This window comes from Meleagris gallopavo, chromosome 3 (genome assembly GCF_000146605.3).
Source record: "Meleagris gallopavo isolate NT-WF06-2002-E0010 breed Aviagen turkey brand Nicholas breeding stock chromosome 3, Turkey_5.1, whole genome shotgun sequence".
NCBI classification, from domain to species: Eukaryota; Metazoa; Chordata; class Aves; order Galliformes; family Phasianidae; genus Meleagris; species Meleagris gallopavo.
In genome coordinates, this window is record NC_015013.2 from 92,027,677 (window position 1) to 92,040,220 (window position 12,544).

Below are 12,544 nucleotides of genomic sequence, written 5' to 3' on the forward strand. Positions count from 1 at the left end.
TTCCATAGGTCAACTTGTTGGCAGCCAGGAGACAGAGAGACCTCATCATACTCTGTCAGTGAAGACTGCTTATATCTGAATGTCTTTGTTCCAGTCACCACAGTAAGTAGGAGATGAGCAGAATTTTTTTGTAGCTAAGCATTGTCTCTTTTCAAAGCATTTTAATTGGTGCAAATTACTGTTTTCCATGTATTGTTCACAAAGGCCTTCAAGGTTAAATTAAGCACTCAGTTGTTTTTCCTGGGACAAACTTACTCCCTGCAGGCTTTGTTGGGTAACTTGGAGGGTGGAAAATTAAAAGGCTGGACATGAAAGAGACAGAAAGAGAAACAGAACACAAGAGGAAGGTGGCAGCGAAGGAGGAGTGGCAGGGCACAGAAATGGTAATGTCTCTGAAGTGATACAGTGTGTCCAGTAGAGCAAATACCAGTGCCACCAGCAGTTGTGTGGCAGGACACGGTGACTCTTTCCCTGTTGACCTCCACGGAGGCAAAGTTGAGGAATGAGGGTAGAAAGCAATGCTAAATTTGTGCCCTGCCAACAGTGCATTAAAATAGGGCTTTCAAAGATGACTGAGCCAGTGGTGCAACCTGAGAAACTGTCACGTGAAGACTCCTGAATTTCTTACTGTAATCAGCTATAAAATAAAGCTTTGTGTTAGAACCATGCTGAGATGGTTGGCCAAACCCCTGGGGGCTAGGGAGGAAGACACTGTATAATGTGCCAGTCTCATTGATGAGTGGAACAGAATAAAGGAGCAGGGCTTTTATTTCCACCATAATTTTCAGAAGGTGACACCAAGTGATGTCTCTGTCACACTGCGTGCCTTGAAAGAGCTGGCCTGGCTACCTAGAGCTACCTCTGGCAGCAGAGCGCACAGCCCCATGCAGGGCCCTTTTAATCACTAGGAAGACTCTTTTCTCCCTGCAGTCCCAGACTGTCATTTTGTTTTGAGTACAGGCATCTCTTATTGAAAACATCAGGTTGCTTTCCCAGGCAGTTTGCCATCTCCGCTTAAGTGCTGCTTTCAAGATAACTCATTCAAAAGCACTGCATTTTCTACCATCTGATAGAATAAACAGGCTTGGCTTTTTTCCTTAGTAGTACCGTACTTAATGCCTCTTGTCTTTTGGTACAGGTATGAGTTAGAAGCATGCCTGGTCAAGTCACTGTGTCATATGTGCCAGCCAAAGAAAACCAAACTTCTGTTTTTGCAGAAGTATCTGGGAGCAGACGGCATGGCATCTTCCTGTTTCTTCTTGTGGCGAGTTCTATTTTTCACTCGCATACTGAGAGCTATAGTTTTACATTTTTTTCCCATAGAAAGTCAAACTAGCTAAGCAGATTTCAAATGTAGAATCCCCCGGAGAGAAGCAAATGGAGAGGTTGTTCAGTAGCATTTTAAGCCTGAACTAGAGCATCATCTGGGCACTACTCCCTGCCACCAAAGGACTCGTAGCACTGAAAAAACAAATGACATCACCTCATTTTGCTTCCATAGCTACAGGTACCACATAACTCTCCAAATAAAATTGGCACTCCTGAGGTACTCTTTTCTGCCTATAACCATCACCACCTGAGACATTACTAGAGCATTTCAGCTTGACTTGAAGAGCTTCAAATGCAAGAGTAAGGGTTGAAACTCTCCACTTAGACCAGAAAACATAATTTCTCTCTTTTTGCTGTTACCTGCACGTGTTATTTCCATTCTTATTGCATCATAGAATCATAAGATCATAAAATCATAGAATGACTTGGGTTGGAAGGGACCACAAGGATCATCAAGTTCCCACCCCCTTGCCACAGCAGGGCCACCACCCTACAGATCTGGTACTAGATCAGTCTGCCCAGGTCCCCATCCAACGTGGACGTGAACACCTCCTGGGATGGGGCATCCACAACCTTTCTGGGCAGCCTGTTCCAGCACCTCAGCACTCTCTCTGTGAAGAACTTCGCCCTGACATCATCTCTTGTGTGCTTAATTCCTTACAAAGTGATCCTGTAGTGTAAAAAACACTGTAGGTTGCCTGTTTCAAATTTATCTCTGCCTTAATTATCACTAATTAAGTGCTCTATAGAGGGTTGAAGAACCACAGAATTGTAGAATCATTAAGATTGGAAAAGACTTCTAAGATCATTAGATCCAAAAGCCAATCCATCACCACCATGCCCACCAAACCATGTCAGTCAGTGCCATACCTATACATTTCTTGAACATCTTCAGAGACAGTGACTTCACCACCTCCCTGGACAACCTGTTCCAATCCCTCACCAGTCCTTCTGAGATGAAATTTTTCCTAATATCCAACCTGAACATCCCCTAGTCAGAGGGCATTACCTCTCCTCCTATCTCTAGTCACATGGGAAAAGAGGCCTACTCCAAAGATGGCTCTGAATATCAGACTTCCAGCTGACTGGTAGCCTCTGTCTTCTCTGAGGCCTGGGACCCTGCATGCATGAGACCACAGTGGAACTGCTGATTTCCCCAGAAGAAGTCCCTTGCTAGCTAAGCTGACTGGAGACATCTGGCTATGTCTCAGCCGGAAGTCTTTGTACAGATTTTACAACTCGAAGTTAATCTGTCTGCATTCAAGGCCAGGATGAATGGAGCCCTGGGCAGCCTGATCTGGGGGTGGCAAGCAGCCCACGGCAGGGGATTGGCTTGAAGATCCCTTCCAAATGAAACCTTTCCATGATTCTGTGATAGTGGGTGTAGAAGCTGCAGCTGATACCAGAAGGCTTTAGTCAAGGGCTTGTGTTTCTTCTACTTGACAGCTCTTGAACCTCATGGATTTTACTGTAGTGGTTGCTTGAATTTGCCTGGGAACATGGAGTAAATCAACTTCTTTTCCAAATAAATTATCCAGCAGCTGATGTATTGTAAAACAAATTAATTGGCTAGTAAATGCATACAGAGAGAGATAATAGGAAATGTCTCATTTAATGAGGCATAGTTCAATTATAGCATGCAAATAATTATGCTGTTCTCTTAAAATGGCTAACAAGAAGTGGGAAGGCAGTTATGGTAAACAGACTTCATCTAAAATGCCCAAATACATGAACTCTGAGACTGCAATCCCTTGGGATTAAAGCTCAAGTTACATTTCATGAAAACATACTTTTATGTAGAAAAGGTATCTGTCATTGCTCAATGCAGACTGAAAAGGAGAATTCTACGTCCAGGCACTGGGTACATCCCCAGTGCTACATCTTCCCCTAAATTGCTCCATGTGTTGCATCACACTTGGTTTTGCTCTTTTTGTCTCCTATCATCAACTTCTTATCTTTTCATCCCAACAGCATTGAGTAAAGTATGGTAATATTTGCCTTAGAGTAGGGGTCAGAGTGTTATGTCCCACTGTGAACATGTGGGAAATGGCTATTTCCAGCCTTGAGATTAATTGCAGTGAGCTGGGGACTAAGCAGGCTCAGCATCACATTTCCTGTGGTCTTAGCTGCCATGGTTCAACACAGTCATATTTTAGAATGAATTTTCATGGGAAAACAAGTTATTTCCTCTTTGCTTTCTCTCATCTTTCTGTCCATGCTTCATGCTGTGCAGAAGTGGGAACCAGTGACAAGGGACAGTGAGTTATTTTTTCCTCAGAATCAGAAGTTCCTTAAAGCTGTGTGTTTGAGTTTTGCACTCTCTGGGTTTTCCTTGGTAACCTTATGGTGGTCATAAGAAGCCTCTGAAATAATTGAGAGGGAGAGACAGGAGGTAGTGGTGCCCTATCAGTGCATATATTTGTGACCAGAAAGTAGGATGTGTGTGTGTATGTGCAACACACTACTGAGCAGAAGAGCTTTCTGCATAGTCCCAAGGAGAGTGATAGAGAGATCATAGAATCACAGAATCAGCAAGGTTGGAAAAGACCTACAAGATCATCCAATCCAACCATCCACCCATCACCAATAGTTCTCACTAAACCATGTCCCTCAACACAAAATCCAGATGTTCCTTGAACACCTCCAGGGTCAGTGACTCCATCTCCCTGGGCAGCCCATTCCAGTGCCTTATCATTGAGATTGAGCATGCTAAATGTAAAACTGAGGTTGCACGCTAAAATAAACCTTTCTAGCTTGGGAACAGGCTACATTACTCTTTACAAGGGGGATAAAAAAAACAGTAAAACACACACTAAACACTGTGTTTCACTGGATGCTCTTAAATGATGTGAAGTTCATTACAGACAGTTTAGGCCTAGTCTTGTAAACAGAGGTCCTGTCATTACGCTCACTGTTAAAGAGCTACGAACAGCTTAGATAATTTTAATTGGGAAGATTGTATTCTCATCAGTGAGTTGGCTACAGGAATACTAACTGAGTTGTTTGTCACTGCAGGTCAAAAACATGTCAGTGTTGCTGTTCTTCCACAATGGAGGGAGTGGTAATGCTGAGGCAGGAAAGACCATCATAGACGGCTCATACCTCGCTGCAATCAGTAACACAATTGTTGTAACAGCAAACTACAGGGTTGGTGTTTTTGGCTTCCTTAGTGTTGGTAAGTTGTGGATTTCTAGAATAAATGTAACTATGGGCTTAATTGCATTTTGTAGCAGTTATGCTTAAAAACAAAAATGTTAGTTAGGACTTCTTAGAAGTCCGTATCTTTGCCTGTATTATGGAGGAGGAGTGAAAATGGCCAAGAAATAACTGCAAGTGGAGTTCTGGCTCTCTCTGTCTGGTGGACACTCCTTGTTCTCTCCAGTGGACACATTAGTAGCTGTATATCCTTTAGGAGTTTATTTTTTTCCACACTTGCAAATGCTAGACCAATACAGTTAACTACATAACTCTTTTGAATATTCATTGTTGGCAACACTGTGAATTTTGCCTAATTTGGGGTTACTGCTGCAGATATTTGCCATCGTTCTCCTTTTGTTAAAAGCTCGCTCTTAGCAAAGCCTATTCTTTAACTAGAGAGTTTACACCACAGACTCCTTACTTATTTTTAGACATGAAGTTGGTGATAGATGTATCTGGGGAAAGAATCACTGTTTTCATGACTGCAAACCGGATGTTTATGAAAGTGATACTGTGGCTGCATTCTGGCTAGAGTCAAAGGGAGTGTGGATACTTGTTGAGCAACCTTCCATTACGCAGCACTGCTCACACGTTACCCACTAACGTTAAGCCCTGTGAATCTCACCTAGGTTTCTTGCTAAGTGGAAACTGCTATCTGCACTGAATATTACATAGCAATATTTATATTAAAGCCCACAGTTGAGGGATCGGGACGAATTTTCTAACAGCTTTTTCATGTGGATAGTTCCTCTTGCTGAAAGTCTTGGATGAATCCTGGCCCATTGGAAGTTGTCCATCATTTTCAAATAGGAAAGATCCTCTCTGGATAATCCTTTTAGGATTTTGGGGGCATTAGGAGCAAGATTGTTAGAAGGTCACTCAGAAAAGTTCACTTTTTAAGCAATACCATTTTCATTGTCCAAGTAAGCAAAGTGCAATATCCTTTCCTGTTGAATTGCAAAACTGGAAATGAAGGAGTCAAACTGAGATCTTTGGGGAGGAAGGACAGAGCGAAAAACAACAGATTTCCTTTTTTGTTGTTGTTGTTAGTTCTGTTGTTGATTTGGCGTCCTACTGAAAGAGCTTTTGCAGGGAGTTAAAACCTTACTTGTACTTCTGAATACACTGAAAGTTTTATTTGATTTGCTGTCCACCACTAATGCTATAAGTGTGACATTCTTACCAGCGACCTCATCTCTGGTTTTGCACCCAGAAATGTTAAGTTGAATTGCCAGTGATTTAGATGGCAAGGGAATAGAGAAGATGGTCATGTCTTTTAGGCCTGATTCTTCTAAAACAGGCCGTGAAGTTATATGAAACAGGATCTTCATGTTTAAATTTAGCACCATTGTTTTTCTCCACTTTAGTAATAACAGAAATGCATATGTTTGACATTGTCTACTTCCTCCTCAACATCAGTTTCTTTTCATTCTCCTGTGGTCCGAAAAGTGTAACCTTTTTTTTGTAAAAATACTGCCCACGAGATTTATACAATAGGCTATGATTCAAGGACTGAAAAAGATTCACTCAAGAAGTCAAAGGACACATTTCTTTTAGTCTAAGTGCTGTGGATGCCAGTGCATGTCCCAGTTCCCCAGCACAGTATGTTTCGCAACCTGGTTGTGGTTTTTGCCAGAGCAGATGGAACTGTATGTATTTCCCTCCTTGGTTTTCCTCTTTAACATACTAACGTAGCAAGGCACGTTGTGTGGCTGTAACATTTACATGGATTTCACTTCCTCCAGGGAGCTCTCAGGATGCTTGCAACAAGCTCTTAAAATAAGGTTTTTTAAAACAGTCCAGAGAGGATTTATTGCCGTTGCTTCACTCTAGTGGCTTGACCTGATCAGCTGAAGCTATGGCTATAGGCAGAAGTTTGTAATTTCCAGAGCCATATATTTAGTAATTTGCTGTACTTCTGAAAGGAGAATTATAGTGATGACTGTTGTGCTGTGAGTATCTTTATGATCAGCAAGGCTATCGGTAATCTGGCCTCCAGCCTCCACTACATTCTGTTCTGCTACTTAAATCAGCTGTGATATCTCAGTACTTCATTACAGAAGGCAAGCACCTATCTACTACACAGTGTATGCATTCAACTGCTCTTTGCCTGAGACAGGTCCACAAAATGACAGCTTTTTATTCCACTGCCTGTTCATTTCCTTCCCTAGTTTCCAAGTTTGCTCTTTAAAAGTGGACTATTTGATCTTGGCAATGGAATAAACAGATAATTTCAGCTGTGTTTCTATTCCTGGCTTTTCTTCCTTCTGTTGGATTTTTTTTCTAGTTTTAAATATGGAGAATTTTAAACCATTAAAAATAAATGGCTCATTGTGAAATAAAATGAAGTAGATAGTGAATTAATAATGGTTTTCTTTTGTTTGTTTTTGGTGGTTTTTTTTTGAGACTGTGAAGGAATTACTTATTTTTGCTTCCGTTGTTATAAATCTAAGCTGGCCTTGGGATTTGCATCATTAGAAGTTTTCAGTGCTATTTTCCTATTAATTGAAAGATTTGATTTCCACTGGCTGGTGTGGATGATAAAGTCTTTCCAGTGGTGATATCTAAACATTGGGAATAAATGATTTTTTTTCCATTAATGACAAAGTCATTAATACTTACAACTCGTATCTCTATCAGTTGTACATCAGTCAATCTCAAAGTACTCATATGGAAATATTATAAATTAGAAAATATTATCCTTAAGTAGTCAAAGATGATGTGACATATACAATTGATTAAACAAGGAAGGTGAAAAATGGATACGGGAAGCAGAAAGATGCAGTGAAGTATGCTCCAGTCAAACACTGATTTTTGCTTGATTTTAATTTAAGTTCAAGCTACTTAGAATGTCATAGTTTTAACCTCAACCTGGATTCATGTCTCCCACCATCAGGCATCAAAATCATAGTCTGAATCAATACAGAGCCATAGAATCATTTGAGTCGGAAGGGACCTTTAAAGATCATCTAGTCCAATTCCCCTGCAGTGAACAAAGACGCCTCCAGCTAGAGCAGGTGCTCAGAGCCCTGTCCATCCTGATCTTGAATGTCTCCAGGGATGGGGCACCCACTGCCTCTCTGGGCAACCAGTGCATCAAAGGAATGAAGCTTGGAAACTGGAGTGATAATTATTTCAAGCACTTAACGAATAAAGATGCATGGTAATGGTTTGGCAAATGAGTTCAGATTTTAGGTTTGCAGTTTTGGCAAACTGTCTGTTATCTCTTGCTTTCACCAGAAAAAGTGGTAACGTGCATTACTGATACCTGAGCTGTAGCAGTTAACAAAAATTAGAATGTTTTTAGTTGTTTTTTTTCCTTTTATTTCTTTTTGTTTGTTTGTTTGTTTGTTTCTAATTTTATTTATTTATTTCCCACAACAGGCTCTTCTGAGGCAAGTGGAAATGCAGGCCTTTTGGATCAGCTGGCAGCTCTGAAGTGGGTGCAGCAGAACATTGGTAGCTTTGGCGGAGATCCGAGCCGGGTGTCTGTAGGAGCTGATCGTGGTGGTGCAGACATTGCTAGCATTCACCTGCTGACAGAGGCAATCAATATGGGTCTCTTCAGGAGTGTGTTACTGATGGTAAGTCACATTCCTGCTGCTTCAGATTCATTTTGAAACAATTCTGTGACACGTGTGTGGGTGCTGGTTTTATTTCATCCATATCTTTTGCAGTACAAATATAACTGTTATTGCTGTAGTTATTTTTCTTCTCACCTGTGATTGCTATCTCTAGGAGTTAGGTGTTTCACAAGGATGTACAGGAGATGTAATTTGGTGATTGATTTAGTCATACTAAGAATCTTTTTCTCGTCACTGTGTTTTTTTTGTGTTATATAAATAGTTTTCTTTCATAACTTATAAGGACAACAGTTTAGTTTCCATTCCATAAATACAGTTATTGATCAGCAGTTTTTAGAACTCCAGAAATGATGAGCCAAACATCCGCATGTTTGAAGAATCCGGTCTTTATCTCATCTCGTGACAGATTAACAATTTCACTTAAAAGAAAATCAAGTTTCAGAGCCTCTGAAATCTGTTTGTTTGTCAGCTTGGATTTTTTTCGCCGTCACCTCAGGTGTTCTCTATTCTTACCGCCCTTCCTATGCTGAATTTCAGGACTTTAGGCCAGTTTTGTCAGCCTCAGTACTACCACTGATCTTCATAGCCTCAAATAAGAGTACTGTGCTGTGAAATGAGACTTAATCTTCAGTGGACTTTTATATACTTGGAAATGTGAGCAGAGGAACTTAGTCCAGGAAACCTAGGACCCAATTTATTAAAAACTTGCCTTGAAAATAATGTTATTTGTTACTTGATTTCTCTTCTTTTTTGCCAGGAAATATAACTTGCCTTGTGCATCTCCATATCTCAGTAAGACCATTTTAATTGTATAACTCTAGCACAGAAGACAAGGGAATTTGTTGAAAATTACTGTTCACTAGTTGTATTTTTTAATGACATTCTCAGATAATTCCTAACACAATTCACAGATTTTTACTCGTCTTTTGACATAGCACGTAATTTGCCAGTAGAGTCCTGTTCTCTCACAATACAGTTCCATCCTACCCTTTCTCTGAAGTCAAACACACTTTTCTGAAACAGGGTAGGATATGACCCTGTTGAGAGCTGTAACAGGATATAGTGCAATTTACCAGTTGAGCAACTGATGAAAGGGAAGTGAAAGTGCATCTTGGTTATCACTGTTGCTGGAGTCTGGTTCCACAATGCATCTTTTTGGTCTTTTATAAAATGAGTATTGAACTGCTCCTTTCTCTACAGTAGGATATTGAAAAGTGGAAAACAGTGGAAAATGTAACGAGCAGCAGATGTGTTAATTCTTCCCAATGATTTAATGTCTGTAACAGCAATTTTCTTCCCAAGACTGTGAAGACCTTACTTTTGCCTCAGCAAAAGCAGGATAATTCATTTCAAAATAGTATTGTGAAATAATTCATACAGTGCCATGGTGGACTTATTGTAAAGTAGGTATGCAACGTAAATCTGTTATATATAATCAGTTTCATGGTTCGTTGTCTGTGTGCAGCTCCTTTTTTATAATGAAATCAGAAAATTTTGTCATCTTATAGAAAAAACAAGACACATTCCTTTACAGGAGGTATAGCAGAGAAATCTGAAGAAATCAAAAGTTTTACATTGCATACCTACTTTACAAAAAAAAAAAAAAAAAAAGATGCAGTAGAATTTTGAGTCACTGCTATTAATGTTGATTTTTTGCTTTAACAAAATTAAAATTAAGTCCACCATGGCACTATATGAATTGGTGTTCTATTTTAAATGAAATTAAGTGCATTAATACTTTTTGACGTCATCTTTTGATTAATTGAGTTATATACCAATGCAGTTTTATGTAAGAAGAGGCCTGTTGACTTAACTGTAGGACTTTTGCATTTGGAAGCATATGTCTTGTCTGAAAATAGGGTGAAGCTGCCTGATTCCCAAAGATCTACTACCAGGCTCCAGTTACCATAGTCTTTTCCATTCACATGCTCTCAATTCATAGCTTCTGTCACCCTCTCACTTTATGTATTATTTAAACCCAGCAGTTTCCCATGCCACGTGCAATATTTAATCATGTTATTTATAGATACGTTCATGTGTGACCAGGGCAGAAGCCCAGTAATCTGCCTGTAACTCCCATTTAGATTACAGTTGCTGAAGCCATGGAGTGATGCCACCGTGTTTGTAATTGATTAAAAGTGGGTGAGGAGACTAGACACTTTCTTCTAACTTTCCAACCAGTTTCTGGCTGTGAGATTCCACTGTGCAGCCAGGAGGGTTTGGAATTGCCTGAAGCATGGGAAAGCTATATATTTTTGGTGGCTTTTAGAAACAAACTAAAAGTGTGTCAGGATTGTGCTAGGTGACATTAGTCCTTCCTAGAGTAAGGGAGTAGAGAAACTTCAGGGTGCCTTCCATTTCTTTTTAATTATTTCTTAGTACACAGATGACTTACCTGCTAGGAAAATTCATCCAAGTTCCATCCTTCCTGCAACTTTACTCATTTATACCTCAAACCATAGTCTGGAGAGGGAGGTAACAAAAGTGTACTGTCCTAGCAGCCTGGAGATTGTTTTTTCCCCAACATAGTCTATCCTGTACAATGTGATCGTATAAATGGTCATCAAGGAGAAATTGCAAATGTACAACTAGACATATATCTAGGTTGTGTGTGTAACACCAAGGATTACACAATTAATCTACTTACTTCTAGCCAGAAAATCTAGTTAATATCGATGGAGTGCTGTGTCAAGTTTGGGGCCCACAGTATCAGAGAGCTACTGGAGAGAGTTCAGTTGAAAGGCCACAAAAATGATTAAGGGACTGGAGCATCTCTGCCAAGACAAGACACAATAGGCACAAACTGGAGCACAGGAGGTTCCTTCTGAACACAAGGAAGCACTTCTATGGTGTGTCAGCAGCTGAGCCCTGGCACAGCTTGCCCAGAGGCTGTGGGGTCTCCTTGAAGATCTCCAAAAGCTACCTGGATGTGGGCCCCCTGGGTGTCCCTGCTTGAGCAGGGTTGGGCCAGATGGACCCAGAGGTCCCTGCCAACCTCAGCCATTCTGTGAATTTGTGTGCCTGTCCTCATCAGAGCATGTCTTAGCCCCTTTCTACGAAGTGGAGACTGAAGTGTTTTCCAGGTTGCATGAACTCTTGGATTTTTTGTTGTGTTGTGTCAAATATAACATCTAGACATATCATTGTAAGACTGGGTGCTTGTAACAGTTGTTTGCCAGCTTTTCAATCTTTTAAAGCAATACAAAGTAACTCCTGGGTGTTATTTTAATAAATGCGAGTCATGACTTAGAAGTCTGTAATGCTCCCCATATACATTTCACTGGTTACAATGCAGTTGCCACAATAACAAATTAATATCACTATATCACTAACAGTAATGATGAGATTATATAAACATCTAGAGTACCTGAGTTCATTTTGCTTTTTGTTCAAAGTTTTTATTCAAGGTTTGTCAGCCAAACTACATTCACCTTTATAGTTCTGAAGTATGTTTACGCTTTTTTTTTTTTTTTCTCTGACTTTTTCTTGCTCTCTTTCTAGTGCAAATGATCTATTATAAGATCTGTGGAATGCAGATATGTGCCAAGAGATATTTACAGAGGAAATGCATATAAACTCAATTCCCTCTGTCTCTAAACTCAAATCTGCACCCCACCTCGCCCCCCCCTCCCAAAAAAAACAAAAAAAAGAGTACAGCAGCACATTGGACTGAAAAGATACCCACTCAAGTACATCAAGTAGCATCTTATGTCCCCAGATGTGACTACATATTTTACACAGTAAACACAAGTCAAGTTCCAAGGACCATGTAATCTGACTGGATCATAGAGTGGCTTAGGTTTGAAAGGACCTCAAAGATCACCCAGTTCCAACTCCCTGCTGTAGGCAGGGTTGCCATCCACCAGCTCAGGCTGCACAGGGTCCCACTCAGCCTGGCCTTGAGTGCCTCCAGGGATGGGGCATCTACAGCTTCTCTGGGCAGCCTGTGCCAGTGCCTCACCATCCCAGGAATAAAGACTTTCTTCCTAATATCTAAACTAAATCTACCATCTTTTATTTTAAATCCATTCCTCCTTGATCTGTCACTATCAGGCTTCTTTTTAATTTGGCAAGGTTACATATACATTGAAAAATTCCCTAGTCTGTGATATTTAAAGGAACCCAGTTACTTTATGAAATTTTAAAGCAATTTTACATAATACTTCAGACAAGACATTCAGAAAGCTTTTCAACATCCACTCTTTCTGATTTGTTCTATTAGTTTAATTATTAAAAAGCTGATATTAATATAAATATTATACATAAATATGGCGTGCCTTCAGGAGATGACATTCAAATTCCGTCCTCTACTCAAAGGTCACTCCTTTGCAAGCCTACCTTTGCAGTTAGGCATTATATTACAATATTTTAGTTTTAATTTTAAAAACAATCAACAAAATGAACAAAAAAACACATTTTGTTCTCTGATGAAT

General features: G+C 40.1%; 1 protein-coding gene across 1 annotated transcript in view; it reads left to right on the plus strand.

Moving 5' to 3' along the window:
- Window positions 1–12,544, plus strand: part of LOC100550182 (thyroglobulin) — a 66,089-nt gene continuing 53,545 nt past the window's right edge. Inside the window, exons 1-3 of the mRNA XM_019614394.2 lie at window positions 1–102; window positions 4,345–4,504; window positions 7,912–8,111. Of these exons, the coding sequence (XP_019469939.1) occupies window positions 4,354–4,504; window positions 7,912–8,111 (351 nt within the window). The 5' untranslated portion in view covers window positions 1–102; window positions 4,345–4,353. The remainder of the gene's footprint in view (window positions 103–4,344; window positions 4,505–7,911; window positions 8,112–12,544) is intronic.